At 42.2% G+C, this 24,434-nt stretch overlaps 1 protein-coding gene across 3 annotated transcripts in view; it reads left to right on the top strand.

Moving 5' to 3' along the window:
- LOC111234822 (NT-3 growth factor receptor-like) overlaps positions 1–24,434 on the top strand; it is a 188,713-nt gene that overhangs the window by 128,514 nt on the left and 35,765 nt on the right. For all 3 annotated transcript variants that reach the window (XM_022762999.1, XM_022762998.1, XM_022762997.1), the window contains exon 13: positions 17,676–17,864. In XM_022762999.1, coding sequence (XP_022618720.1) covers positions 17,676–17,864 — 189 coding nt within the window. The remainder of the gene's footprint in view (positions 1–17,675; positions 17,865–24,434) is intronic.

The raw sequence follows: 24,434 nt of genomic DNA, 5'->3' as shown, positions 1-24,434 counted from the left end.
ACCCCAAAAAGCTAGAAAGGTCCCTGTATTTTATAGTTTAACATCTACATCTTAGAAGGTTGACCAGACAGATTCATAATACTTTTTGGTTCATCTAGGGACATTATTCAGTCCATGCATAAAGTTAGCAGTTTTCAATCAATGATATAGTAGTCATGCTTGTCATCGAAAATATCGAAATTTCTATATATTTCACCTTTCAAACTTCCAACTTCCAACCTGTTACCAGTCGTTATTGTTTTTGTGGTGATTCTTCTTTCTTTCTCAAGAGCAAAGTTCAAAGACACTGGCATATGGTTTCCAAAATGGTTTTGTTGTTTTGGCCATTGTGCTTCTGTTTAAGAGAAATAGTAATGAAGGAGGTGAAGTCGAGAGTGAAAAAGCAAATAGAAAAGAAGAGGGGACAAGACAGTGCTCCTTTACATGAGTCACAGTAGATGAATGAAGGTATTTACCCCGCACATGTTCCCTGAAGGAAGACTCTCCATGCTCACTGTTCATTACCATTTAAATGGGACCATCAAACATATACATAATTACACTGTTAGCTTCTTTTCCTCTCTAATATAGTTTTAAATATTGCTTTGTTACACTTAGACAATGTAGGCCCTTTATTCACCACACACACACACACACACACACACACACACACACACACACACACACACACACACACACACACACACACACACACACACACTTACACACAGTATCTCCCCAGACAGAGTTCTCATTGGTTAATGTTCTCAGCAGTGAAAGCCTATGGGAAAAGGAACTGGCTCATTACAATTAGAATAAAGAGTTATCATCTTTCCTCATGACTAGCTCATGAGAACATTAGCAGAGTTCAGAGAGAGGGAGTATGGAATCACTCTGTGTTCTCTCTGGCTTTCTGGCACATACCAGAGTCTTGTAGAAATCCCACAGGGCTTCTGTGCTTTTGATATAGGCCTCTGGCTAATAACTGGTGCAAATGAAAGGCAGAAAATACTGAACTGACAGAGAGCTTCATGGCTTGGATCTAGAATGGAAACCTCTGGGAATGCCTGCTTCAAAACAAATTACACATTTTTGTTGCATAAATATGGGCAGTGACGGGCCTGTATGCATGCACACCACTTAACAGTTTACATAGTTAAAGTGGTACCTTGACCTGCAGTCATACTCAATTAATATCATCATCAGACAATTTACACTATGCAAAGTTGCCTCAGTTAAAGTTGCCTCAGTCACTCCCATCCTCAAGAAGCCAGGTCTTGACCCTGATGACCTCAAGAACTACAGACTGATCTCCAACCTTCCTTCCCTCAGTAAAATCCTGGAGAGATTAGTGGCCGCCCAAACTCCATCAACACATGTCCAACCATGAGCTCTATGAACCCTTTCAGTCTGGCTTTAGAACACACCACAGCACAGAGACCGCTCTCACCAAAATTACTAACGACTTTCTCATTGCTGCTGACTCTGGCTACATCAGCATCCTCATCCTCCTGGACCTCTCAGCAGCCTTTGACACAGTCTCCCACACCATCCTCCTCACCCGCCTATCCGACTACCTTGGCCTCACTGGTTCAGCACTCTCCTGGTTTCAGTCTTACCTCACCAACCGAAAACAGTTGGTCACCATTGGAGGCTCTAGCTCAGCTCCTGCCCCAGTCAGCCATGGTGTACCCCAAGGCTCTGTGCTTGGACCCCTCCTCTGCACCATCTACATGCTCCCCCTCGGTCAGATCATCCACCACTACGGTCTCAGCTTCCATTCATAACACACTCATCCAACTTCACTGGCTTCCGATCAAAGCCCGCATGCAATACAAAATCATCTCCCTCACCTACAAATCCCTCCATGATCTCACACCCCAGTACCTGTCTAAACTTCTCCAGCCCTATACCCAGTCCTGGAACCTATGGTCCTCGGACACTGGTCTGCTCTCCCCCTCCTACACCAGCCTGCAATCTTTTGGTGACAGAGCATTCAGTGTGGCAGCCCCCATCCTCTGGAACTCTCTCCCGGAAGAGATCCACACAGCCGCATCTCTGGACATTTTCAAAAAATCGCTGAAAACCTACCTGTTCACCAAGGCCTCTGGCCTCTAGCTCACTCATCTCCTACAATCTCCTCCAATCTCTGCCATCCCTATTCTGTTTCGTCCTGTTTTCATTTATTTGTTTTTTATTTATTTTGTGTTTCTTGCCCTGTAAAGCGGCCTTGGGTAGAAAGGCCGCTTTACAGGGCACTATAAAAATCCAAGTTATTTTCAAAGTATCTCTGTTTGTTGTTTAAACCATGACTCCAGATTGGGACTGTTTGATATTTCATTTGGAGGCTCGTTCTACTTATAGTGCCAATAAATGATTTATGAATTAGCATTAGAATAGTGTATGAAGAAAATATAGCCAGGTTTCATAATTTGTTGTATAATATTTCATTAAAAACCTCCTCACGCTATGACTGAATAAATCCAGTCTCAAAGCTCCAAACTAACAGTGTCTCACTAGTTCTTGGGACTGAAATGTGTAACTTGGACAAATCATGCATTCAAAGTAATTATATTCTTACAGTCTTACCAGTAGATGGCTTAAAATTGGCCACCACCAGCAGACAGTACTTACTCCCAGTCCTGCATGAGGATTGGCAGTCTGGCCGAGTTGTTACAACCTGCAAAGTGTGTGCTGGTCTGACTTTCTCAGCAGTTTGTGCTGTAAGATGTTCACACAGGAGAGAAGACGTTAACTCTACTTTTCTTGGCTCTACAGTGGAAAACTTTGGGGAATGGAGGTTCACTCATAATTAACCTTACTCTCAGTTATCCAAAAAAAAAGTAATGATGAATAGAACCGTGGAACATCTATGTATGCCATGCATGTGCACTACAAATCAAATCATTCCCTCGATGAATTACAACACATTTGGATGTCTTTGTATTCTTTTAAAGATGATAAGTAGAGGCGAGGGTAGCGGCAGACCTCCTCACACAGCATCTCTTCAAACTCAACGTCCGTCCTTGTGTTTTCCAGCTCATACCCAGCTGGTACCCAGTGGAGCGCATGGGCAGTTCACACAGCAACAGTAACAGTAACAGTAGCATGGCCTCAATCATAAATCATGCACTGTAAAATGTTAGATTTGTTAAATTCAAAATGAAATTTTACAGTTTCTCAAACCCAACCTCAAGTTCACTGTATAGGTTGATGCTCTGATCTTATTCTCTATGGTCTTTTAGGACCCAGTGCACCTGCATCACATGGACATGAGTCATTCTTGTGAATGACTCAGCCCAGTATTTTTCTAGAAATTACTTCAACATCTATGATTCTGCACCTCATAATTTATGTTATACTGCTGTCCAGTGCCAGTTCAGGAAGCAGCATGCGTGGATGTTGTTGCATGTTGTGCAATTAATGTTTACATCTTTGGTTTTAACTCTAACCACAACCTTATCTGAAGTGTTTTAATTTTCTAAGCTGAACACACCAAAACCCAAAGTCCACCATTGGCAGCAAATCCTCATAACATTTATATCAACAGACACTCAAAAGATTTGTGGGAAATGAAGTCTTTGAACCTGTCAGAAATTCAAACACCTACCCTCAGCTGCCAGGGACCATTTATTGGAGCTGTTCCAAATTCACAGATAAGAAATAATCCAATGCACTTCTCTTTTCTATGAGTATGTGAAAGCACCACCACATACAGCAGAATATGTATATGAACGATCTACACAGACAGATTCTTTTTTCTGCCCATTTCCCTCTATCTCTTGCTCCCAGACCTTCAGATCAATATTTCAATGTGTCATCTTGTGATTACACAACTATTACCTGTGCTGTGCTGAAAAATTAAAACTCTCACTCATCAAACATTCACTGCACTTCCTCTCATTATTGGCCTGGCCTGGAGGGGGAGAAAGGGATGAGGGGATGGAGGATGCAGTGAGAGGTAAGAGGAGAGTGTTGATTCAATGAGATATGTGGGGCCGTCTGATATCTGGTAGGAACACGGAGGTTTCCTGTCGAAATGTCCTGAATGGAAAAGGGAAGAGTGAAGGTTTTACAAGATAAAATGTGAACAGCACTAAGTAGAGAAGAAAAAATCAAAAAGGATCAGAATAATTAACAAACAAATCAAACTTGATTAAAATCACGTGTTCATAGAAATGTTTTAATGGAGAATACTGAGCAGTACCAGCTACAACACACTAATGTAGACGAGAAACAGTGATGCCTCAGGAAGGTTTTCAAGCAGTTGAAGTTGTCTTAGAGATTCTACTCTATGTTGAATTTAACATGCTCTGGTCATTCCCTCGTGAATTTTCCACATCACAAGTTTGTGGTTTGAATGGACACAGCTGACGTCCATGGTCATCTCACAATGTTTTCAAAATCGTCTGTAAACCTGTAACAATGCTTTCAAATTTTATCAACCACCACTCGATCGCCACAAAAGAATCCTTATAATTATGCTCAGCAGGAAAATGTTCCACTAGAACTTGTTTCTCAAGCAGCACTTTCCCTCAGGCTTTGTATCACTGCTAACAGGCTGTTTTTTGTCATACTTAAAATGTGCTGTTTCATTTATGGAGCTCCTTGACAGCACTATGCAACATGGTAGGAGGCCCTATGGATTCCTTTGAGACTCAATTAAGGGAGAAAAAAGAGTGACAGAGACACATTCAATTTCCATCCATCCATTCTCTATGCTTATCTGGGGTCGGGTCACGGTGGCATGACGGTGCCTCTCTCCAGAAACACTTTCCAGCTCCTTCTGGAAGGATCCCGAGGCATTGCCAGACCAGATGGGAATTCTGGGTCTACACCGGGCTTTCTTGCAGTTAGACGTACCCGCAGAACATTGAAAGGATGGAGGCACCCAGGAGGCGTCCTAACCAGATACCCAAACTACCTCAACTTGCTCCTTTCAATGTGAAGGAGCAGTGAATCTACTTCGAGCTCCCTCCGGATATCAGAGCTCCGTCACGCTGTCTCTAAGGCTGAGATTAGCCACCTGAGGGAGGAAACCCATTTCAATCACTTGTATCCGCATTCTCATTCTTTTGGTCACTACCCAGAGCTCATGGCCAGAGGTGAGGGGTGGAACAAAGATCAACTGGTAAATGAAGAGGTTTGCCTTCAGGCTCAGCTCCCTCTTCACCACAATGGTCCGCATTACTGCTGACACTGCGCCAATCTGTCTGTCAATCAACGAGACCCCGAGATGCTGCTTCACTTGGGGCAGCAACTCACCCTGAACTTGGAGGGAGCAGTCAACTGTTTTCCAGCTTATTGTTGCGAAACCTCTAGTGGCCATACTAATTGTAATAGGAGCACAGGAGGAAGTCAGGTGACATAAAGAGCAACAAAGCCTATGATAGGAGAAAGTGTGGGTGGATGGATGGGTCAACAAGGACTGTTGTTTGTTTTATCCACGACTGCAATACAACCTCAACTCTGTGATTATTATTGTTACCATGATATTTTAACCATTAGCTGGTACACTCCTAAAGGTCGTATTACTGTTACCATGACAATGAATCACTGGGTGACCTATATGGACATGTAAGTAGGAGGTTTTGTTGTCATAAACTATGATGCAGACTTTTATGTCTGATCATTTGTAGCAGGATGACATGCTCAGAGATCTCATATATATATATTTTTTGTTTTTGTCAAATGTCACTTTGCCATTATTCATCCCACTAATGCATCTGTGTCTCTATTTATCTCATTATTTCTTTATCAACAAAAAATGTTCCTGTCTAAGTCGAGTGAAAAATGCCTTTTGGCAGTATTAGGAAATTAAATCAAAATTTGGCATTTCCACTCTTCCTTTCCAATTCAACGCACCATGATTCATATAAAAAGACTTGGATGGAAACATATCTCTGTGTCTGGCTCTTCTCCACCCTCCCCAAAAACCCCCCCAGCCCCCCCACCCCCACCCCTTCCCTCTCTCAGTCTGGATTTATCACTGAGCTCTGGGATCTGAGCTGTTCTCTGTCAGACTCTGAAGCTTCACTGCTGGGAGATAAGAAGAGGAGAAGAGAGTCTACTGGGACCTCGCTCTCTGCCTTCTCTCTACTTCACTTTATATCATCGGTTTACTTCACTTCTGCTCATTTTATTTAAACCACTCATACAGAAACATTATTTTATTAAACTGGAGACTGTAGACTCGCTTCATTGTCGTTTCAATCAAATACAGCGCTACACCAGACCACACAGACCTGGATAGGACTACATAAAGTGTTCATCTGCAGACATGTACAAACAAGAGAGCACAATACTAACACAGAACAATGGGCACAATGCAGTGCCAGTCAGTACACAGCTTGACTAGTGATCACAACCAGTCCTCCAACCTTAACAACCCGTAGGAGTGTCTCTTGAAATAGCGCGCCGACAGCAGCAGGCGGACCGGACCTTGGTTGTCATGGTTACAATAATAAACACGCAGACTGTACTGACAGTGGCATACCCACTCTTTGTCTCTCTTTATACTACATCACCGCACTTTTCCCTTTGCTGCTGTCATCATTACTACGACCACTAGATGTCGCCTAGCAACAAAACGTAACCGTGGGTCATAATATAACCTGCTGCACAGACGAACTATGGGCTCGTTTCTTACGACAGGACAGTCTTGATAATTAAGTAAAACTGCGGTGAATGTAAAGACAACATAGCAAAGGGAGTGGGATGGTGTTAAGTTTGAGCTGTGAGGACGACAGAAAGGTGAAGAGTTTGTAGGAGGGGTGGGTAGGGTCATCCTCTATGCTGGTGGCTCGATAGATGCAGCATGTGGTGTAAATGTCTGTGATGATCTTCTCAGCTGTCCTCACTCTCTTCTGCAGTTTCTAAACCAGGCTGTGACACAGCTGCTAGCTAAACAAGTTATATTTACATTCAGTCTCACTCACAGAAACACTGTGTTTATCCTTCAGGTTTTAACACATGAGCTAAATGAATCTCCTTCCCCTTTAAATGTAAAATCACATTTTTAAGTGCTTTTTTACCTCCATGTTTACCAGCTAGTCATCTTCATCTTCACTGCCTTTGTTGATTTATTGCTGCGTTTCTTGGCACGTTAGCACCACCTGTAGGTCAGTGGAGTAGAGGGAAACACTTGGCAGAAATATGTATCATATTTCTATTGGACAGGGTGCATGTAGGTGCTATATTAGGTACCGCAGGCATCGTACCTATGACCGAAGCACAGCCGTGCTGATATCGAGCACATCACAACCTCGAGTGTGATACTGCTGAAATAATAAACAACAGCAAAGATCTCTATCATCTGATTGCAGCCATCACATAATTAAAGATGGAAGCCATCACCTCTTTCTGTCACTTTCATCTCATGCCAGTTAGAAGGACAGAGGGGACAAATGTATATAAACAGCAGGTTCTCATTTACTTGAATAGTAAAGTGGTCTATTCTGGACCACACTCTGTCTTTCCTCACTGCACTGGCAAAAATGTTCAGCTGCTGAAATGCTTTAAACATGATCTTTACCTAAAAATATTGTAATGTTTTATCTTTATGAAGAGGGGAAAAACATGGCAAACAGCATTTCATGAGAGGCCTTTTGTCAATTAACTGACACAATAAGGTCCAAACGTTTGGACCACACTGTATGTCATATATATATATATATATATACTGATGTGCAGAAAGCTCCTGATGCCTTTGTCATGGGAAACCTGGCAAACGATGTGGAATCTGACTGTAGAGTCTGATGGTAGAAACAGAAAGTGTCTCTTCAACATCTCTGTCAGAATACAGCACAGTCACGTAGTTAATGTTTGGCGTCAGCTCTGACCTCATCACTCTCTGCAGCAAACTCTTGTAGACAGAGAGTGATTTTCAGGTGATGGTAGCAGACTGAAGTCTGAGGCTGTAGGTGGATGCAGGGATGGTGGTGGTGGTGTAGGGGCTTAATAAAGCAGAGCAGCAGCTGCAGCATTGGCAGGGCAGAGGGAGAGCGGGGCATTTCTGGCAGCTTAAATAGACTTGGAAGTTGAAAGGTGTGTGTTGGATGTGTTGTGGGGCACGTCATGTGTGAATGTAGCAGTGCAGCTGAGCAGATTCAGCTTCACTGAAGCAACAAATCCTCTCAACTAAACAACAATGTTATTGGTTTCACTGTTTTCCAACATGACATATGAGCAGTTTCAGATTTAACACCCCCACCCCATGCCACCCCGCACCAGCAGAACAACACTCACACTGCTGAAGTTTAAAGTTAGGGAAGGTGTCATGGCTAAAAGAAACCAACACTGACTGTTACTCTCCTCTGTCCAAGACACACATAGTCATCCTTGCAGTGAAGTTTTGTGGTTCTAAAACAATGTCATGCTACTTCAACATTTTCCCCCTGCCAGTGGAGAATGTAAAGGTTCAGTCAAACCACTGTTTGACTCAGAAGCATAACCTGCACACAGAGTGGTCAGGGTAAAGCTAAGGGTAGATCAGGTTGGTGATGTTTGGCAGCAGCTGCAATCATATCTGGTGATGGAGCTGGACATATTAGCTGTCATTTCCCCTTGGAGGACACTTTCAGTTATAGTCAGCTGCTCTTGAAACAGTTGATTCTGGCTAATTCAGTTTCCTGGTGCCTTTGAAAACCTTTCTGGACATGCCCTTGAGGTCTCGTCATTAACATTTTCTAAACTACCTCTAACTCTATCTAACTCTAAGTGCTTCACATAGTCCTCGAAATGGTTCCTTCATAAGTGCAATCCGTAGACTGTAAATAAAGATGGATGTAGCCTCTGTGACATCACCCACCTGTCACACAAAGAGACCACGCCCCCTAAATTCTACATAACTTTACACCTTAATAAAATGTAAACAGGTGAGTTATATAAACAGTTGTCATGAAGGAGGAAATTATCTATGGAGTCCAAAATTGTTTTTGTACCCTAAACATGTTTATTTCTGCTGTAAAGTTGGACATTTTAACATGGGAGTCTACGGGGATTGACTCACTGTTGGTGCCAGACTCTAGTGGTCATTAGAGGTCCTGCAGGTTTTGGTTCTTCAGTGTTGGCTAAATTTTTCAGCCCTGGGGTTTGATGCTTGGTGCAGACACAGAACAGAACTAATGTTAGGTAGAATGAGGCCTTGTTTAGACCGATGTTAGCTCAGCCCCCTCAGCCACAGAGTGCTGAAACAGAGGGTTCCAGCAAATATATGTCTGGACTGTCTTGCAGGCTAGTGTAAGCTGGTTTCATTCTATTATCAGAATTTTGAAAGAGCAATGGCCAATGAGGAACCTCCAGCTCAGACGATCCAGTGTTATACGTGACGGATGGCAACCCTAGCTAGTCCGGTTGTTGTGGTCCTTTATTTTTTTGGAGTCCTGTTTCAGTTTTTTTACTTTCTCCCGAACCCGTTACGCGGTGTGGAAAATGTGTTTGTTTTTAAACATCACAGGTGAAATAAAATGCAGTGAGTACCCGACTAGTCAGAAATGTAAGTACTGATTGTGAATGAAAGTACTACCCCCCAACCAGGTACCTTTTTGGAGGTCGTTCCTGGTTCTCGGGGAAAGTTCCTGCAGTCGAAACGCGGCTTATGATCAGTCAGTCAGTCAGTCAACATTCACGATTATAGGGCTGGCCCCACTCCTGTGGTCCGTCCAATAACAATGCGACATCATCTGCCAAGGACATGCAATACATGCAATCCTGGTAAATTAGTTTGTGATGTTAGGCTCATGATGCTGATGACCTTGCCGTTTTCAAGGGGGAGGATACAATCATAGTTGCTATGATAACTTGAGAGAAACTTTCTCACGGCTAAAACTTAGTGCAGTGGTTTTATATCTGATAAGTGATTGTACTGTAGAAATATTTCAGCATCTCTACAGTCAAGTTTCCACTCAAACAGACATAATATCTAGAACATTAGCAAAGGAAACTGCTAATTAATGTTTCCATTTACTACTGTTCTGTAAAGCCATCTACTACTGGTGTGAATATGAGTTGACTGGTTGATGGCGATAAACAGCCGGTGGAGCAGCCAAAGAAACTCATGATAGAAATTTGACCTTGGTGTTTCTTTAATGTATTAATGTGAGGAGGAGTCCAGTCTCCCCATCTCTCCAAATAGTCAGTCAGTAAGTGACGGAGGCAGTCATCAAGCCAGCACCACTCAGGCAGTGCAATTGTTCCTGGTTTGTTGTTTTCTTTTGTCTGTCTACACAGCGCTGCTCTGCTGTCAGCCTCTGTGACATACCCCTATCCACCCCTCCCCATCCCCCGAGCCCCAAGCAGCAAACCAATTACGAGAGAGAGGGAAAGGGGGGCCGGGTGTGGGGCAGGTTGGCGCTCCACGCTCTCAGATGAGAACGCTCCGCCTGCCTCCATCGTTTAACATCACGGAGAGAGAGCGACACACACACACACCCACAGGGAGAGAGAGGAAACAGTGCAGACAGGGAGAGAGGAGCGAGTGAGGTGGAATCCGTGAAGGGGATTAGAGAGAGAGCGGGCACTGAGGCAAAAAGGGTGAGAAAGGTTGTGAGAGTGCCAGGAGCTCAGGGCTCTCCGCTCCAGGGACGCTGGGAGGTGTTAAAGGTGAAGTAATTATAAGCCATCATTTAGCAACAGTGTACAGAGCCCCACTCTGGATAAATGCCGTGCTATCAATTTACACACTCACTCATCCCCTGTGTCAGTGTGTGTGTTCCTGCTCTGCTATCTTGGTGGGAACCAGTTCAGGTTTCACACCTTCAGACTGAGGACATGTTGCTGAAGGGACCCAGAGTGGCACAGAGAAACAGTCTTACACCTGTAATGACAGAGTTACTACCTGCTGGCTTCTTTTGTCAACAGCAGCATGGACATGGAGATGAAAGTATGGTGGCCCTGAGAGCTCAACACACATGCAAATCGACAAAACACAAACAAATTCAGGAAACATCTTTATAAATTTGAGAACACATGCTGCAAATACTCACAACACAATGGAAGTGTGTTCACAGGGAACACTAAAAAGTGAGGGTAGAGCACGTTCCATGAAGACGTAGTCCTGACTGCAGCTGCGCAGGTTTGAGTCTAACCTGTGGTTCACCCGTGGTCATCCTCTCGCTCATGGTCACCATTGGAATAAAGGCAAAAATTGCCCTAAAAAAAAACTTCTTAAAAAACAGTGATGAACCGGGCAGGGATGTACTTTTTGTTCAAGGATTTTAACTTCAAAAGTCACAAAGTACTGAACAAGTGTGTGTTCCAGCCGGGTTCATCACTTTTGAGTGTCCCCTGGAAACACTTTGTTGCGTTGTGAGTATTTGCAGCATGTGTTGTCAAACTGATGAAGATGTTTCCTGAAGTTGCATTCTGTCTGTTTGCATGTGTTTTCTTAAGTTGCAGTGTGTTGAGCTCTCAGGGCCACCGTAGGAAAAGTTTTTCTTTTGGCACTGTCAACACTATCTCACCACAACGTACGTTTATGTTCTGGAGCTTTTGACTGTATCACACCACCATCTTCCTCGGCAGATGGAGTGAGAAACAGAACAGTTTGTGGTGAGGTTGTTTCGACAACTGCTGTTTTCAAGGTAAAGACGTAACTTTCATTTTAATCCTCTGAGACCTCAGGCTAAAACCTGAGGGTTTTCAGTTTTCATCCAGGTAACTGCTGTACTGTGCTTCAGTGTCGCTCCCCTCTCTCAGGTCATCTGCATTTGTCCGAGATGTAAAAGTTTTTCGTTGGCTAAGACAAACAAAATAGATTTTCCATAATGGATTTCTTCCTTTGTCTCCATCGTCTGCGTCACCTTGACAGGGGGATGGCAGCCCTGAAGCTTTCTCTCAAGGTGGTCAACCTGTTTACCCCATGTTTTTCAAGTTCACTAGCTGTAATCACTCGTGTGCAGCTGCACCTCAATAAAAAACAGATGAAATATAGGTTAGAACGAGGTGTAGGCTACGGTCAAGTGAAGATCAAGCATGTTGAACTGGTGGTTAGAAAGTGAAGATAATGGTGCCTCCTCACAAGCATGACAGCACAAAAATATTTTCAATTGATGATGAAACTGTGTCAGAGGAAGTCAGTAGAGTAGCTGGTCCTTCAATGTGGCGCAGGACACTTTCACGTTGACACTGCTACAAGAATGTGTCCACATGTGGCCCAGAGTCCAGACCACCTCCGAATGTGGTCTGAGTGAACAGATCTCCCCAATGCTTCATGGGTGTGTTCACACCTGAACTTAGAGCTGTCCACTTCTGACTGAAGACCAGTTAGCTGGGGACGGCTTCTCCAAATCAGTACAAAAGTCATGTTGGCTGTGAATCAGGAGGTAGAGTGGGTCGCCCACTAATCAGAAAGGTTGGTGGTTCGATCCCCAGCTCCTCCAGTCCACATGTTGAAGTGTCCTTGGGGAAGCTACTGAACCCCACATTGTCACCAAATCAGTGTGTGAGTGAATGAGTGTGATAGCGATGTGCTGTGTATATAGCAAGTGCTGTATGGATGAGTGTGTTTGAATGAGTGAATGTGACTAGTAGTGTAAAGTGCTTTGAGTGGTTGTTAAGACTAGAAAAGCTCTGTAAATGCAGCATTTACCATTTACCATGTCCCCCCCCATAAAAATACACACTTAACAAAAGTAAACCTGTGTGTGTGCGTGTGAGAGCGTGTGTGTGTGTGTGTGTGTATGTGTGTGTGTGTGTGTGTGTGTGTGTTTGACAGGGTAGTTGTGAAGGTGGATTTGCAAAGTGTCTGCCAGCAGTGATTTACAGCTTGTGGTGAGACAGTGATGAAGAGGATGCAGGAGACAGATGAAGGAGAGATGCCACAGTAATCCTACAGCTGAGGGGAAAGAATCCTTTATACTGACTGTTGTGTAAAAAGACTCATACACACTGTATGAGTCAGTGCTGCTCTGCCATTTTTTAAAGCTGTGACTTTGTCAGTTTTGCTCCTCTTTCCAGCAGGAGGCAAAGTGCTGGTTTTGATTGTAGACCGGGTGAACTCCAAGCAGAATGAAAACATGAACTAATTTTATATATGTAGTTGTTTTGTTTCAAGTCAAATAAAAAGTGTATTCAACTTCTGAACGTACACTGCACCTGTAGACCCGTGCTGTGTTTCTGTCACCAGGGTCCCCTTTGGTCCAAGTGATGTAATTGTCATCATCCACTCATGTCTGTGAGGGTCTGTGTGGACCCCTGTGCTGATGTCCAAAAAGCAAGCTGCTCATTCGTCATACGACAAAGTGGATACTTGTTGAAGAGCGTTGATGTGAGAAAATCTGGCATTACCCACATTTATGTGATTCTCATCTGAAACAATACAAAGAGCCAAATGATGTTGAGCTCTAGGCCCTGCTCTCCTATTCTGGTGGTCACACATTATATTTTCTCTTGTTGCCTTCCTCCTGTTTTCTTCATCTACTTCTTCATTTTTATGACAAGCGGTTAAACAACGCTGTGGTGCATTACTGCCACCAACCAGACTGCAGTGTGGATCGGGAAATGCACGTTATAGTTAAAACAGACAGAAAGTCACCTCAACTCTGCAAAAATCTTAAATTTTTATTTGTTTGTGTTCTTATAATTTAGTCAATCAGTAAAATGTCAAATGTCAGTTATTTCAAGAAACAATTGGAAAACATTATTTCAAAACCTCTCATCAGTGCAAAGAAAACAGAATCACCTCCTGGTGGTCGTCTGCCTCCTCCACTCAGACTATTTTCAGGTCACATCCCTGTTTATCCACAGTCATAGAAAATATCAATCATTTAAAAGTTGTCATAATTGCTGTGTCAAGTCTTGAGTAAACATTTTTGTGAGGTCACACTGACCTTGACCTCTGACCACCAAAATCGAATCACTTCATCCTTGAGTCAAAGTGAACCTTTGTGCCAAATTTGAAGAGGTTCCTTCAAGGTGTTACTGAGACATCATGTTCACACGGCCAAAACCATGTTTTGTGAGGTCACTGTGACCTTGACATTTGACCTTTGACCTTCAGCCACCAAAATCTAATCAGTTTGTCTTTTAGTCCAGGTGAACACATTAGCAAATTTGAAGAAATTCCCTCAAGGCGTTACGAAGATATTATGTTCACAAGGCCAAAACTGTTTTTTGTGAGATCACCACGACTTTGACCTTTAATCTTTAACCACCAAAATCTAATCAGTTCATCCTTGAGTTCAAGTGAATGTTTCTGCCAACTTCAAAGAGATTCTGTCAAGGCGTTACTGAGATATCATGTCCACGAGAACGGTAAGGGCGACGGGCAACCCAAAAACAATATACTGTACCTCCGGCTCTGGCTGTCATCGGCACAGATGCATAAAGAAAATGCACTTGTATCCTGATTAGCCCATGAATTACCCAGAATGCAGCATGATGCTCTGTAGCACTGACAGAAGCAGTCCGGTCTCTTCTTCGTGTGATTCATGTGTGTAATAAAATCTGACTGACTGTTGTGTGAGCCAATGAGCAGCAGGTATTGATGCTGGAGGCTCATTAGATTACTGTGAGGAATAAAGTGTGACTGAAAGACTGTGGCTCCATTTGGACACTAAGGGAAATGGAGCTGGTGGCAGTGTTGTAAACTACAGCTTAAATCACCATGACCTACAAGTGGATACCCTGGTACCTCCAGTCAGCCATCAGGTTCTGTGTTCCAGTGAAATAGCATGTATTTTGTACAGATGCCACAGTTACAAATTGACGCACAGACAAAAAATATACTAATATATACAAATTTATTGCAAAAAAACTCCGAGCTATGCAGACTCTCTGCCACTTGTTGCCAGCACATCATTTTTTTTTTTTTTAGTGTGGATCGGTGTAGACTGTTCAATGTCTTTTTCTCTAGAAAAAAGAATTAACTTGGTTTGGTTTGGTTTGGTTTTGCATGCATTAAGTACCAGTTTAAGCTGATTAAGTGCATTTTGATTTTGCACTGCAGGTTGGCAAAGGCTAGATGTGCAGAGTCAGCAGAACAACACAGAATAGTGTCATCCGCATATATATTATATAGATTATATATTGATTGTCAATAAGACTGGGCCCTGAACTGATCCTTGTGGAACACATTTTGTTTACTGGTAAAAAAAATCTATAGCAATCATATAGTAAGTGAGCAGACTGCTCATGCTCAAGACAACACTGTGGATTCTTGTTTTGAAGAGCGTTGATGTGAGAACATCTGGCGTTACCCACATGTATATGATTCTTCTCTGAAACAATACAAAGAGCCAAATGATGATGAGCTGAAGGCCCTGTTCTCCTACTCTCATTAAGTGGTCACACAGGATATTTTCTATTGTTGCCTTCTTCTTGTTCTCTTCTTCTACTTCTTAATTGTTGATAAAAAAAAACAAACATTGTGGCGCATTACTGCCACCAACCAGAGTGCAGTATGGATCGGGAATGGTACACGTGTGGAACAACAGACTGACGCTGACCGTCAGCTGTAGCATGAATGGAAGTCCTCAGATGTCTGTGGATGTCTGCATCTGTAGTGATTTTATACCCGAACAGCTCAAAGGAGAAGTGGGACAGACCAGGACAAATCATGAATAACCAACAGATATATTTTCTCCTAACTGGACACCACTGGGAAAGCAACACATTCTTTTGGCATGCCAGTATCATACAGTCAGCTGTTCATTGCACCGGTGAGAGGATTCAGCAAAAAGTGGTCACAGCCACCTCAGGCTCTCAACATGCACACTGTTTAACTGGTGGGATGACAGCAGTGACATGTGTGCTGGCTGTCAGAGACCAGGATGCTTTATTCCCATTGCTCCACTCACATCATTCGACCTCTGACCTTTGAGCGCCGTGAAAACTGTCCACCTCACACTTTCTGACACCATCCTCCTCTCTTTCCCTCCCTCCTCTGTGATTCCCTCATGTCTCTGTGTCAGTCACTCTGTGTCTCTGTGTCCTTGCTCATCCATGACCAGCTGACTGCTCAGCCTTCATGTCAGCTCGTCTGACACATGGCTTAAATATTAGCATAGGTTGTCTGGTAACTGACAAAGGTCACAGGGATGATCCCTGCAGTGGCCGATGTGTCCATCAACACTCAACCGGAAGCAGTGAGAGAGCTGCTACTGACCAGAGCTGGAAATGATGAACACAGAAAAACATGGTAGAATATGAAAGTTTGCATATCTGATGTCAAACAGGCAGTGATTGTTGATTTGTTTTTGTTCTACTTATAAGAAATCTGTGAGAAATACACCAATTTACTTCTGTCAATGAATCAATCAATCAATTGTTGTATTTGTCCCCAGAGGGCAGCTGGTCATGTTCCCAGTCAGCCAGTTAGATCATATTCTGCTCAGATCCAATTATGTTGACATGAACCTCTGGTCTTCATGTCATAAAGGAACAAAACTGTCTCCTTCCTCTTTAATTGAGACATTATACAAAAATACAAGAAACAAAGGATCATTTTAATGTGGCGAAAAACAGTAAGAGTCTTTCCAGGAAGTTCCTTGCTCTAAATGTCACAAATTAAATCACTGTTATTTACAGATTTATTTGAATGCTTTTGTATTATTTTGTTTATTATAGTGATTATCAACCAGACCAGTTACGCTCCTTCTGAGTAGATCTGAGGATTATAAGTCACTCATTTCTTGAAACAATCACATTTCAAAGCTTTTTTTTAAAATAAAGCAGTAATGGTTAAACTGATTAAACAAAAGTTGTCTTATAAATTCAGATATGTTTGACTGTGCTAATCACATAAGCCTCTTAAATTTGAATGAACCTGACATCTCCACTGGGTGGAGTGTAAGATTTCTCTGTTTTGATATGAGTATATTCACATTCCCACATTTCCTCTGGAATTGAGGACAAGACTGGGAGTTTGGACACTGGTCAGTAGTGCTGAGTACAGGTTGGATCCAGTCTAAATGCTGCATGAATGCACCTGTAGTTCAGATAACCTGCAGCCTCACTTTGTGTTATGTTTAGCGGCTCTCTCAGTGAATCTTTTTGCTGAGCTTTACCTTTTATCTATCTATTCATTCTATTCATACTTGAACCACAGCAGAATAAAGTATCCACACAACAGAAACCGCTGAAATTATTTAAATGAGTAAAATTTTATTTCCACTGTGTTTCATCCCGAACCTCCCAACCCCCTTTCTCAAGCCTAATGTTATTCTACAACTAATAGAGTGGACTGAATCATTGTAGATATTGTTACATGATTACTCTGAATTACATGATGATATGTTTTGAATTTGCTTTGAACTTTGATCAAACATTTTAATTTAATAATATAAATCTCTGCTGGACTCTAAATAGGATCATGATTAGTTGACTGGCTGATTGATTGACTATATGACCAACTACCCATAAGCCTTTGCTGACTCTCCGAATCATAAACTGCATTATAGAAAGCATGACTTATTTACTGTATGACTGAGAGTCTGGCTGTGTGTGGCTCACCAGCTGCATTAACTAGCTGCTTGAATGCTGCTTTGCTGACTGATGATGTCGATTAACAGTCAGTGCTAAACTAATATCAAACTCTCCGTCCTTTGATCCATCTTCTTCAGTCACAAACAGATTTATATGAAGAAACTATTAAACAGTTTTAAATATTTAGCCAGATACCTGCAGATGTTAAGTCTGTTGCTCTGACGGTAAAGAGATATTCATTCACAGTCTATGCTGCTTGTCTGTTTGTCTAGGACCAGTGGCAGTGATAAGTGGTGAAGAAGACTCTGCCAGCCCCCTTCATCATGTGAACCATGGCATTATCAGCCCCTGTACCCTGGATGCAGGGGCGGATGCTGTGGTGATTGGAATGACCAGGATCCCCGTCATCGAGAACCCACAGTACTTCAGACATGGACACAACTGTAACAAACCCACCACCTGTGAGTAAACACATCTTGATAGACCCAAACTGTGCATGTGATGTGATATGTACTGTACTATTTTCATTGATTTGTTTCGAACAAAAATTGCCCATATTTTCCAAAGGAGCAAATTGGAAAATTTTCTGTGCATTTAGGAACTGAAAGAAAGATAAACTGGAGGTGTGTTGTGTTACCCTCAAACAAATCAAACGTAGTGCTCGTATTAGCTCTTTGTGTCAGTCTGTGTAGTGTCAAGTTTCTTGCCTTTCACCAGTGGTAGGGGGGTCGAGGTAGGTGTGTATATTGTAGCTTCCATCCTCCGACTGACACCCCTCCTCCAAGATTAATGAATTACAGATCAATAACCGCTATGACAGTGCTGAGGTAGCATCAATTAAAGTTGAGTTTGTCTCATCATCTTCTTTGTGGTGAGTCTTACTCTAGCTCATGACTACCATCTGTGTGTTTATGTCACACCTATTACTACTTACCAAGCAACTGTTTTAACTATAATAATCTGATACCTCTCTATGAAGCTTGCAGATTATAGAAAGACAGCAAGGGAAGGTTCCCCCTATCTGTTGTTAACAGAAAACTTCCTGCAACATCAACCAACAGGTTAAACTGTTATGATAACATTGATCTCAAGTTATTTCCTGCAACATCAACCAACAGGTTAAATAGTCAAATTTATTTGGAAAAGAAATTAATTTTTACCCATTGTCCATTGCAATGATGGATCATTACCAACATTTTAGGAGCACTCACATTCAGTTTGGTTTAGATCATTTGGATCTTGGTACCAGAACAACCTTAGCCTAAGATTGATGCTCGACTTTGTGGTTGTATCATCAGACCTAAGGCTGAATGTCTTGGGCATTCTGCTGAAGAGAGGAGCAGAGTTGACAGCTGATCACCACCTGCTGGTGAACTGCATCAGATTGCAGAAGAGGCTACCAGACAGACCTGGCAAATCCAAACGTATGAGCTGGGAACATCTTTCTGAAGCCCGTCAGCAAGGTCTTTAATTCCCACCTCAGGAGAACTTCTCCTGCATCATGGGGGAGGCTGAGGATATGCAATCCCTGTGGGCCATGTTCAAAGCCTCCACTTCGGAGACACTTGCTAGGAGTTGAGGTCAGTAGTTTGTAGGTGCCTGTTATGGTGGCAGAAGGGCTGCAGCTGCTGTGGTGATCAAAAACCTGGGTGTGGGAGGAGTTTGGGGAAGCTATGAAGTAAAACTTTTGGCTGGCTTTAAGGAAGCTCTGGCAAACCATGAAACGACTCAGGAAGGGAAAGCAGGGCTTGGTCCAGGCTATGTTCAACAAGGGAGTAGAACTGCTGACTCTGATTGGGGATATTGTTGGGCTGTGGAAAGAACACTTGGAGGAACTCCTGAATCTGACCAATATGTCCTCTGCAGAGGAGGAGGCATGGTTTGATGACTCGAGGGAAACCTCAGTCATATCCCTAGCAGAGGTCTCTGAGGTAGTTGAAAAGCTCCTCAGTGATTCGCCCTAAAGTGCTGAAAGCTCTGGACATTGTTTGGTTGTCTTGGCTGACACATCTATTCAGTGTTGCATGGAGGTCAGGCAGACTTGGGTGGTGTTCCTACATTTAAAAATGGGTATCACATTACTTAGGCTCCACAGGAGGTGCGGGCCTTCAGCAGTTTGTAGTGCTCTAAAATGTTGGTAATGATCCATCATTGCATGGACAATGGGTAAAAATTAATTTCTTTTCCAAATAAATTTGACTTTTAACCTGTTGGTTGATGTTGCAGGGAAGTTTTCTTTGTTAACAACAGATAGGGGAACCTTCCCTTGCTGTCTTTCTATAATCTGCAAGCTTCATAGAGAGGTATCAGATTATTATAGTTAAAACAGTTGCTTGGTAAGTAGTAATAGGTGTGACATAAACACACAGATGGTAGTCATGAGCTAGAGTAAGACTCACCACAAAGAAGATGATGAGACAAACTCAACTTTAATTGATGCTACCTCAGCACTGTCATAGCGGTTATTGATCTGTAATTCATTAATCTTGGAGGAGGGGTGTCAGTCGGAGGATGGAAGCTCACATATACACACCTACCTCGACCCCCCTACCACTGGTGAAAGGCAAGAAACTTGACACTACACAGACTGACACAAAGAGCTAATACGAGCACTACGTTTGATTTGTTTGAGGGTAACACAACACACCTCCAGTTTATCTTTCTTTCAGTTCCTAAATGACAGAAAATTTTCCAATTTGCTCCTTTGGAAAATATGGGCAATTTTGTTCGAAACAAATCAATAAAAAAGTACAGTACATATCACATCACATGCACAGTTTTGGGTCTATCAAGATGTGTTTACTCACAGGTGGTGGTTTGTTACAGTTGTGTCCATGTCTGAAGTACTGTGGGTTCTCGATGACGGGATCCTGGTCATTCCAATCACCACAGCATCCGCCCCTGCATCCAGGGTACAGGGGCTGATAATGCCCATGGTTCACATGATGAAGGGGCTGGCAGAGTCTTCTTCACCACTTATCACTTGCCACTGGTCCTAGACAAACAGACAAGCAGCATAGACTGTGAATGAATATCTCTTTACCGTCAGAGCAAACAGACTTAACATCTGCAGGTATCTGGCTAAATATTTAAAACTGTTTAATAGTTCTTCATATAAATCTGTTTGTTGATTGAAGAAGATGGATCAAGAAGGACGGGAGAGTTTTGATTATAGTTTAGCACTGACTGTTAATCGATCATCATCAGTCAGCAAAGCAGCATTTCAAGCAGCTTATTTAATGCAGCTGGTGAGCCAACACAGCCAGACTCTCAGTCATACAGTAAATAAGTCATGCTTTCTATAATGCAGTTTATGATTCGGAGAGTCAGCAAAAGGCTTATGGGTAGTTGGTCATATAGTCAATCAATCAGCCAGTCAACTAATCATGATCCTATTTGAGTCCAGCAGAGATTTATATTATTAAATTAAAATGTTTGATCAAGTTCCAAAGCAAATTCAAAACATATCATCATGTAATTCAGAGTAATCATGTAACAATATCTACAATGATTCAGTCCACTCTATTAGTTGTAGAATAACATTAGGCTTGAGAAAGGGGGTTGGGAGGTTCGGGATGAAACACAGTGGAAATAAAATTTTACTCATTTAAATAATTTCAGCGGTTTCTGTTGTGTGGATACTTTATTCTGCTGTGGTTCAAGTATGAATAGAATGAATAGATAGATAAAAGGTAAAGCTCAGCAAAAAGATTCACTGAGAGAGCCGCTAAACATAACACAAAGTGAGGCTGCAGGTTATCTGAACTACAGTGCATTCATGCAGCATTTAGACTGGATCCAACCTGTACTCAGCACTACTGACCAGTGTCCAAACTCCCAGTCTTGTTCCTCAATTCCAGAGGAAATGTGGGAATGTGAATATATACTCATATCAAAACAGAGGAAATCTTACAGTCCACCCAGTGGAGATGTCAGGTTCATTCAAATTTAAGAGGCTTATGTGATTAGCACAGTCAAACATATCTGAATTTATAAGACAACTTTTGTTTAATCAGTTTAACCATTACTGCTTTATTTAAAAAAAAGCTTTGAAATGTGATTGTTTCAAGAAATGAGTGACTTATAATCCTCAGATCTACTCAGAAGGAGCGTAACTGGTCTGGTTGATAATCACTATAATAAACAAAATAATACAAAAGCATTCAAATTAAATCTGTAAATAACAGTGATTTAATTTGTGACATTTAGAGCAAGGAACTTCCTGGAAAGACTCTTACTGTTTTTCGCCACATTAAAATGATCCTTTGTTTTCTTGTATTTTTGTATAATGTTCAATTAAAGAGGAAGGAGACAGTTTTGTTCCTTTATGACATGAAGACCAGAGGTTTCATGTCAACATAATTGGATCTGAGCAGATATGATCTTAAACTGGCTGACTGGGAACATGACCAGCTGCCCTCTGGGACAAATACAACAATTGATTGATTGATTCATTGACAGAAGTAAATTGGTGTATTCTCAACAGATTTCTTATAAGTAGAAACAAAAACAAATCAACAATCACTGCCTGTTTGACATCAGATATGCAAACTTTCATATTCTACCATGCTTTTTCTGTGTTCATCATTTCCAGCTCTGGTTCAGTAGCAAGCTCTCTCACTGCTTCCGGTTGAGTGTTGATGGACACATCGGCCACTGCAGGGATCATCCTGTGACCTTTGTCAGTTACCAGAACAACCTATGCTAATATTTAAGCCATGTGTCAGACGAGCTGACATGAAGGCTGAGCAGTCAGCTGTCATGGATGAGCAAGGACACAGAGACACAGAGTGACTGACACAGAAGACATGAGGGAATCACAGAGGAGGAGGGAAAGAGGGAGGATGGTGTCAGAAAGTGTTGAGGTGGGACAGTTTTCACGGCGCTCAAAGGTCAGAGGTCGAATGATGTGAGTGGAGCAATGGGAATAAAGCATCCTGGTCTCTGACAGCCAGCACACATGTCACTGCTGTTCATCCCACCAGTTAAACAGTGTGCATGTTGAGAGCCTGAGGTGGCTGTGACCACTTTTTGCTGAATCCTCTCACCGGTGCAATGAAACAGCTTGACTGTATTGATACTGGCATGCCAAAAGAATGTGTTGCTTTCCCAGTGGTGTCCAGTTAGGAGAAAATATATCTGTTGGTTATTCATGATTTGTCCTGGTCTGTCCCACCTCTCCTTTGAGCTGTTCGGGTATAAATCACTAAAGATGCAGACATCCACAGACATCTGAGGACTTTTCCCTGCAAGTTCCATTCATGCTACACTGACGGTCAGCGTCAGTCTGTTGTTCCACACGTGTACCATTCCCGATCCATACTGCACTCTGGTTGGTGGCCAGTAATGCGCCACAATGTTTGTTTTTTTTATCAACAATTAAGAAGTAGAAGAAGAGAACAAGAAGAAGGCAACAATAGAAAATATCCTGTGTGGACCACTTAATGAGAGTAGGAGAACAGGGCCTTCAGCTCATCATCATTTGGCTCTTTGTATTGTTTTCAGAGAAGAATCATATACATGTGGGTAACGCCAGATGTTCTCACATCACCGCTCTTCAAAACAAGAATCCACAGTGTTGTCCGCTTGAGCATGAGCAGTCTGCTCAACTACTATATGATTGCTATAGATTTTTTTTACCAGTAAACAAAAGTGTTCCACAAGGATCAGTTCAGGGCCCAGTCTTATTGACAATCAATATCACAATCTATATAATATATATGCGGATGACACTATTCTGTGTTGTTCTGCTGACTCTGCCACATCTAGCCTTTGCCAACCTGCAGTGCAAAATCAAAATGCACTTAATCAGCTTAAACTGGTACTTAATGCATGCAAAACCAAACCAAACCAAACCAAGTTAAATTATTTTTTCTAGAAGAAAAAGACATTGATTTTAACAGTCTACAACGATCCACACTAAAAAAAAAAAAAATGATGTCGCTGGCAACAAGTGGCAGAGAGTCTGCATAGCTCGGAGTTTTTTGCAATAAATTTGTATATATTAGTATATTTTTTGTCTGTGCGTCAATTTGTAACTGTGGCATCTGTACAAAATACATGCCTATTTCACTGGCACACAGAACCTGATGGCTGACTGGAGGTACCAGGGTATCCACTTGTAGGTCATGGTGATTTAAGCTGTAGTTTACAACACTGCCACCAGCTCCATTTCCCTTAGTGTCCAAATGGAGCCACAGTCTTTCAGTCACACTTTATTCCTCACAGTAATCTAAATGAGCCTCCAGCATCAATACCTGCTGCTCATTGGCTCACACAACAGTCAGTCAGATTTTATTACACACATGAATCACACGAAGAAGAGACCGGACTGCTTCTGTCAGTGCTACAGAGCATCATTGCTGCATTCTGGGTAATTCATGGGCTAATCAGCATACAAGTGCATTTTCTTTATGCATCTGTGCCGATGACAGCCAGAGCCGGAGGTACAGTAATATTGTTTTTTGGGTTGCCCGTCGCCCTTACCGTTCTCGTGGACATGATATCTCAGTAACGCCTTGACAGAATCTCTTTGAAGTTGGCAGAAACATTCACTTGAAACTCAAGGATGAACTGATTAGATTTTGGTGGTTAAAGATTAAAGGTCAAAGTCGTGGTGATCTCACAAAAAACAGTTTTGGCCTTGTGAACATAATATCTTCGTAAGCGCCTTGAGGGAATTTCTTCAAATTTGCTAATGTGTTCACCTGGACTAAAGACAAACTGATTAGATTTTGGTGGCTAAAGGTCAAAAGGTCAAATGTCAAAGGTCACAGTGACCTCACAAAACATGGTTTTGGCCGTGTGAACATGATGTCTCAGTACACCTTGAAGGAACCTCTTCAAATTTGGCACAAAGGTTCACTTTGACTCAAGGATGAAGTGATTCGATTTTGGTGGTCAGAGGTCAAGGTCAGTGTGACCTCACAAAAATGTTTACTCAAGACTTGACACAGCAATTATGACAACTTTTAAATGATTGATATTTTCTATGACTGTGGATAAACAGGATGTGAGATGAAATAGTCTGA

The sequence above is a fragment of the Seriola dumerili genome, unplaced genomic scaffold, assembly GCF_002260705.1.
Source record: "Seriola dumerili isolate Sdu_G_001 unplaced genomic scaffold, Sdu_1.0 BDQW01000465.1, whole genome shotgun sequence".
Lineage (NCBI taxonomy): Eukaryota > Metazoa > Chordata > Actinopteri > Carangiformes > Carangidae > Seriola > Seriola dumerili.
Note: the sequence above shows the minus strand (reverse complement) of the source record. Positions and strands in the feature narration are given on the sequence as shown.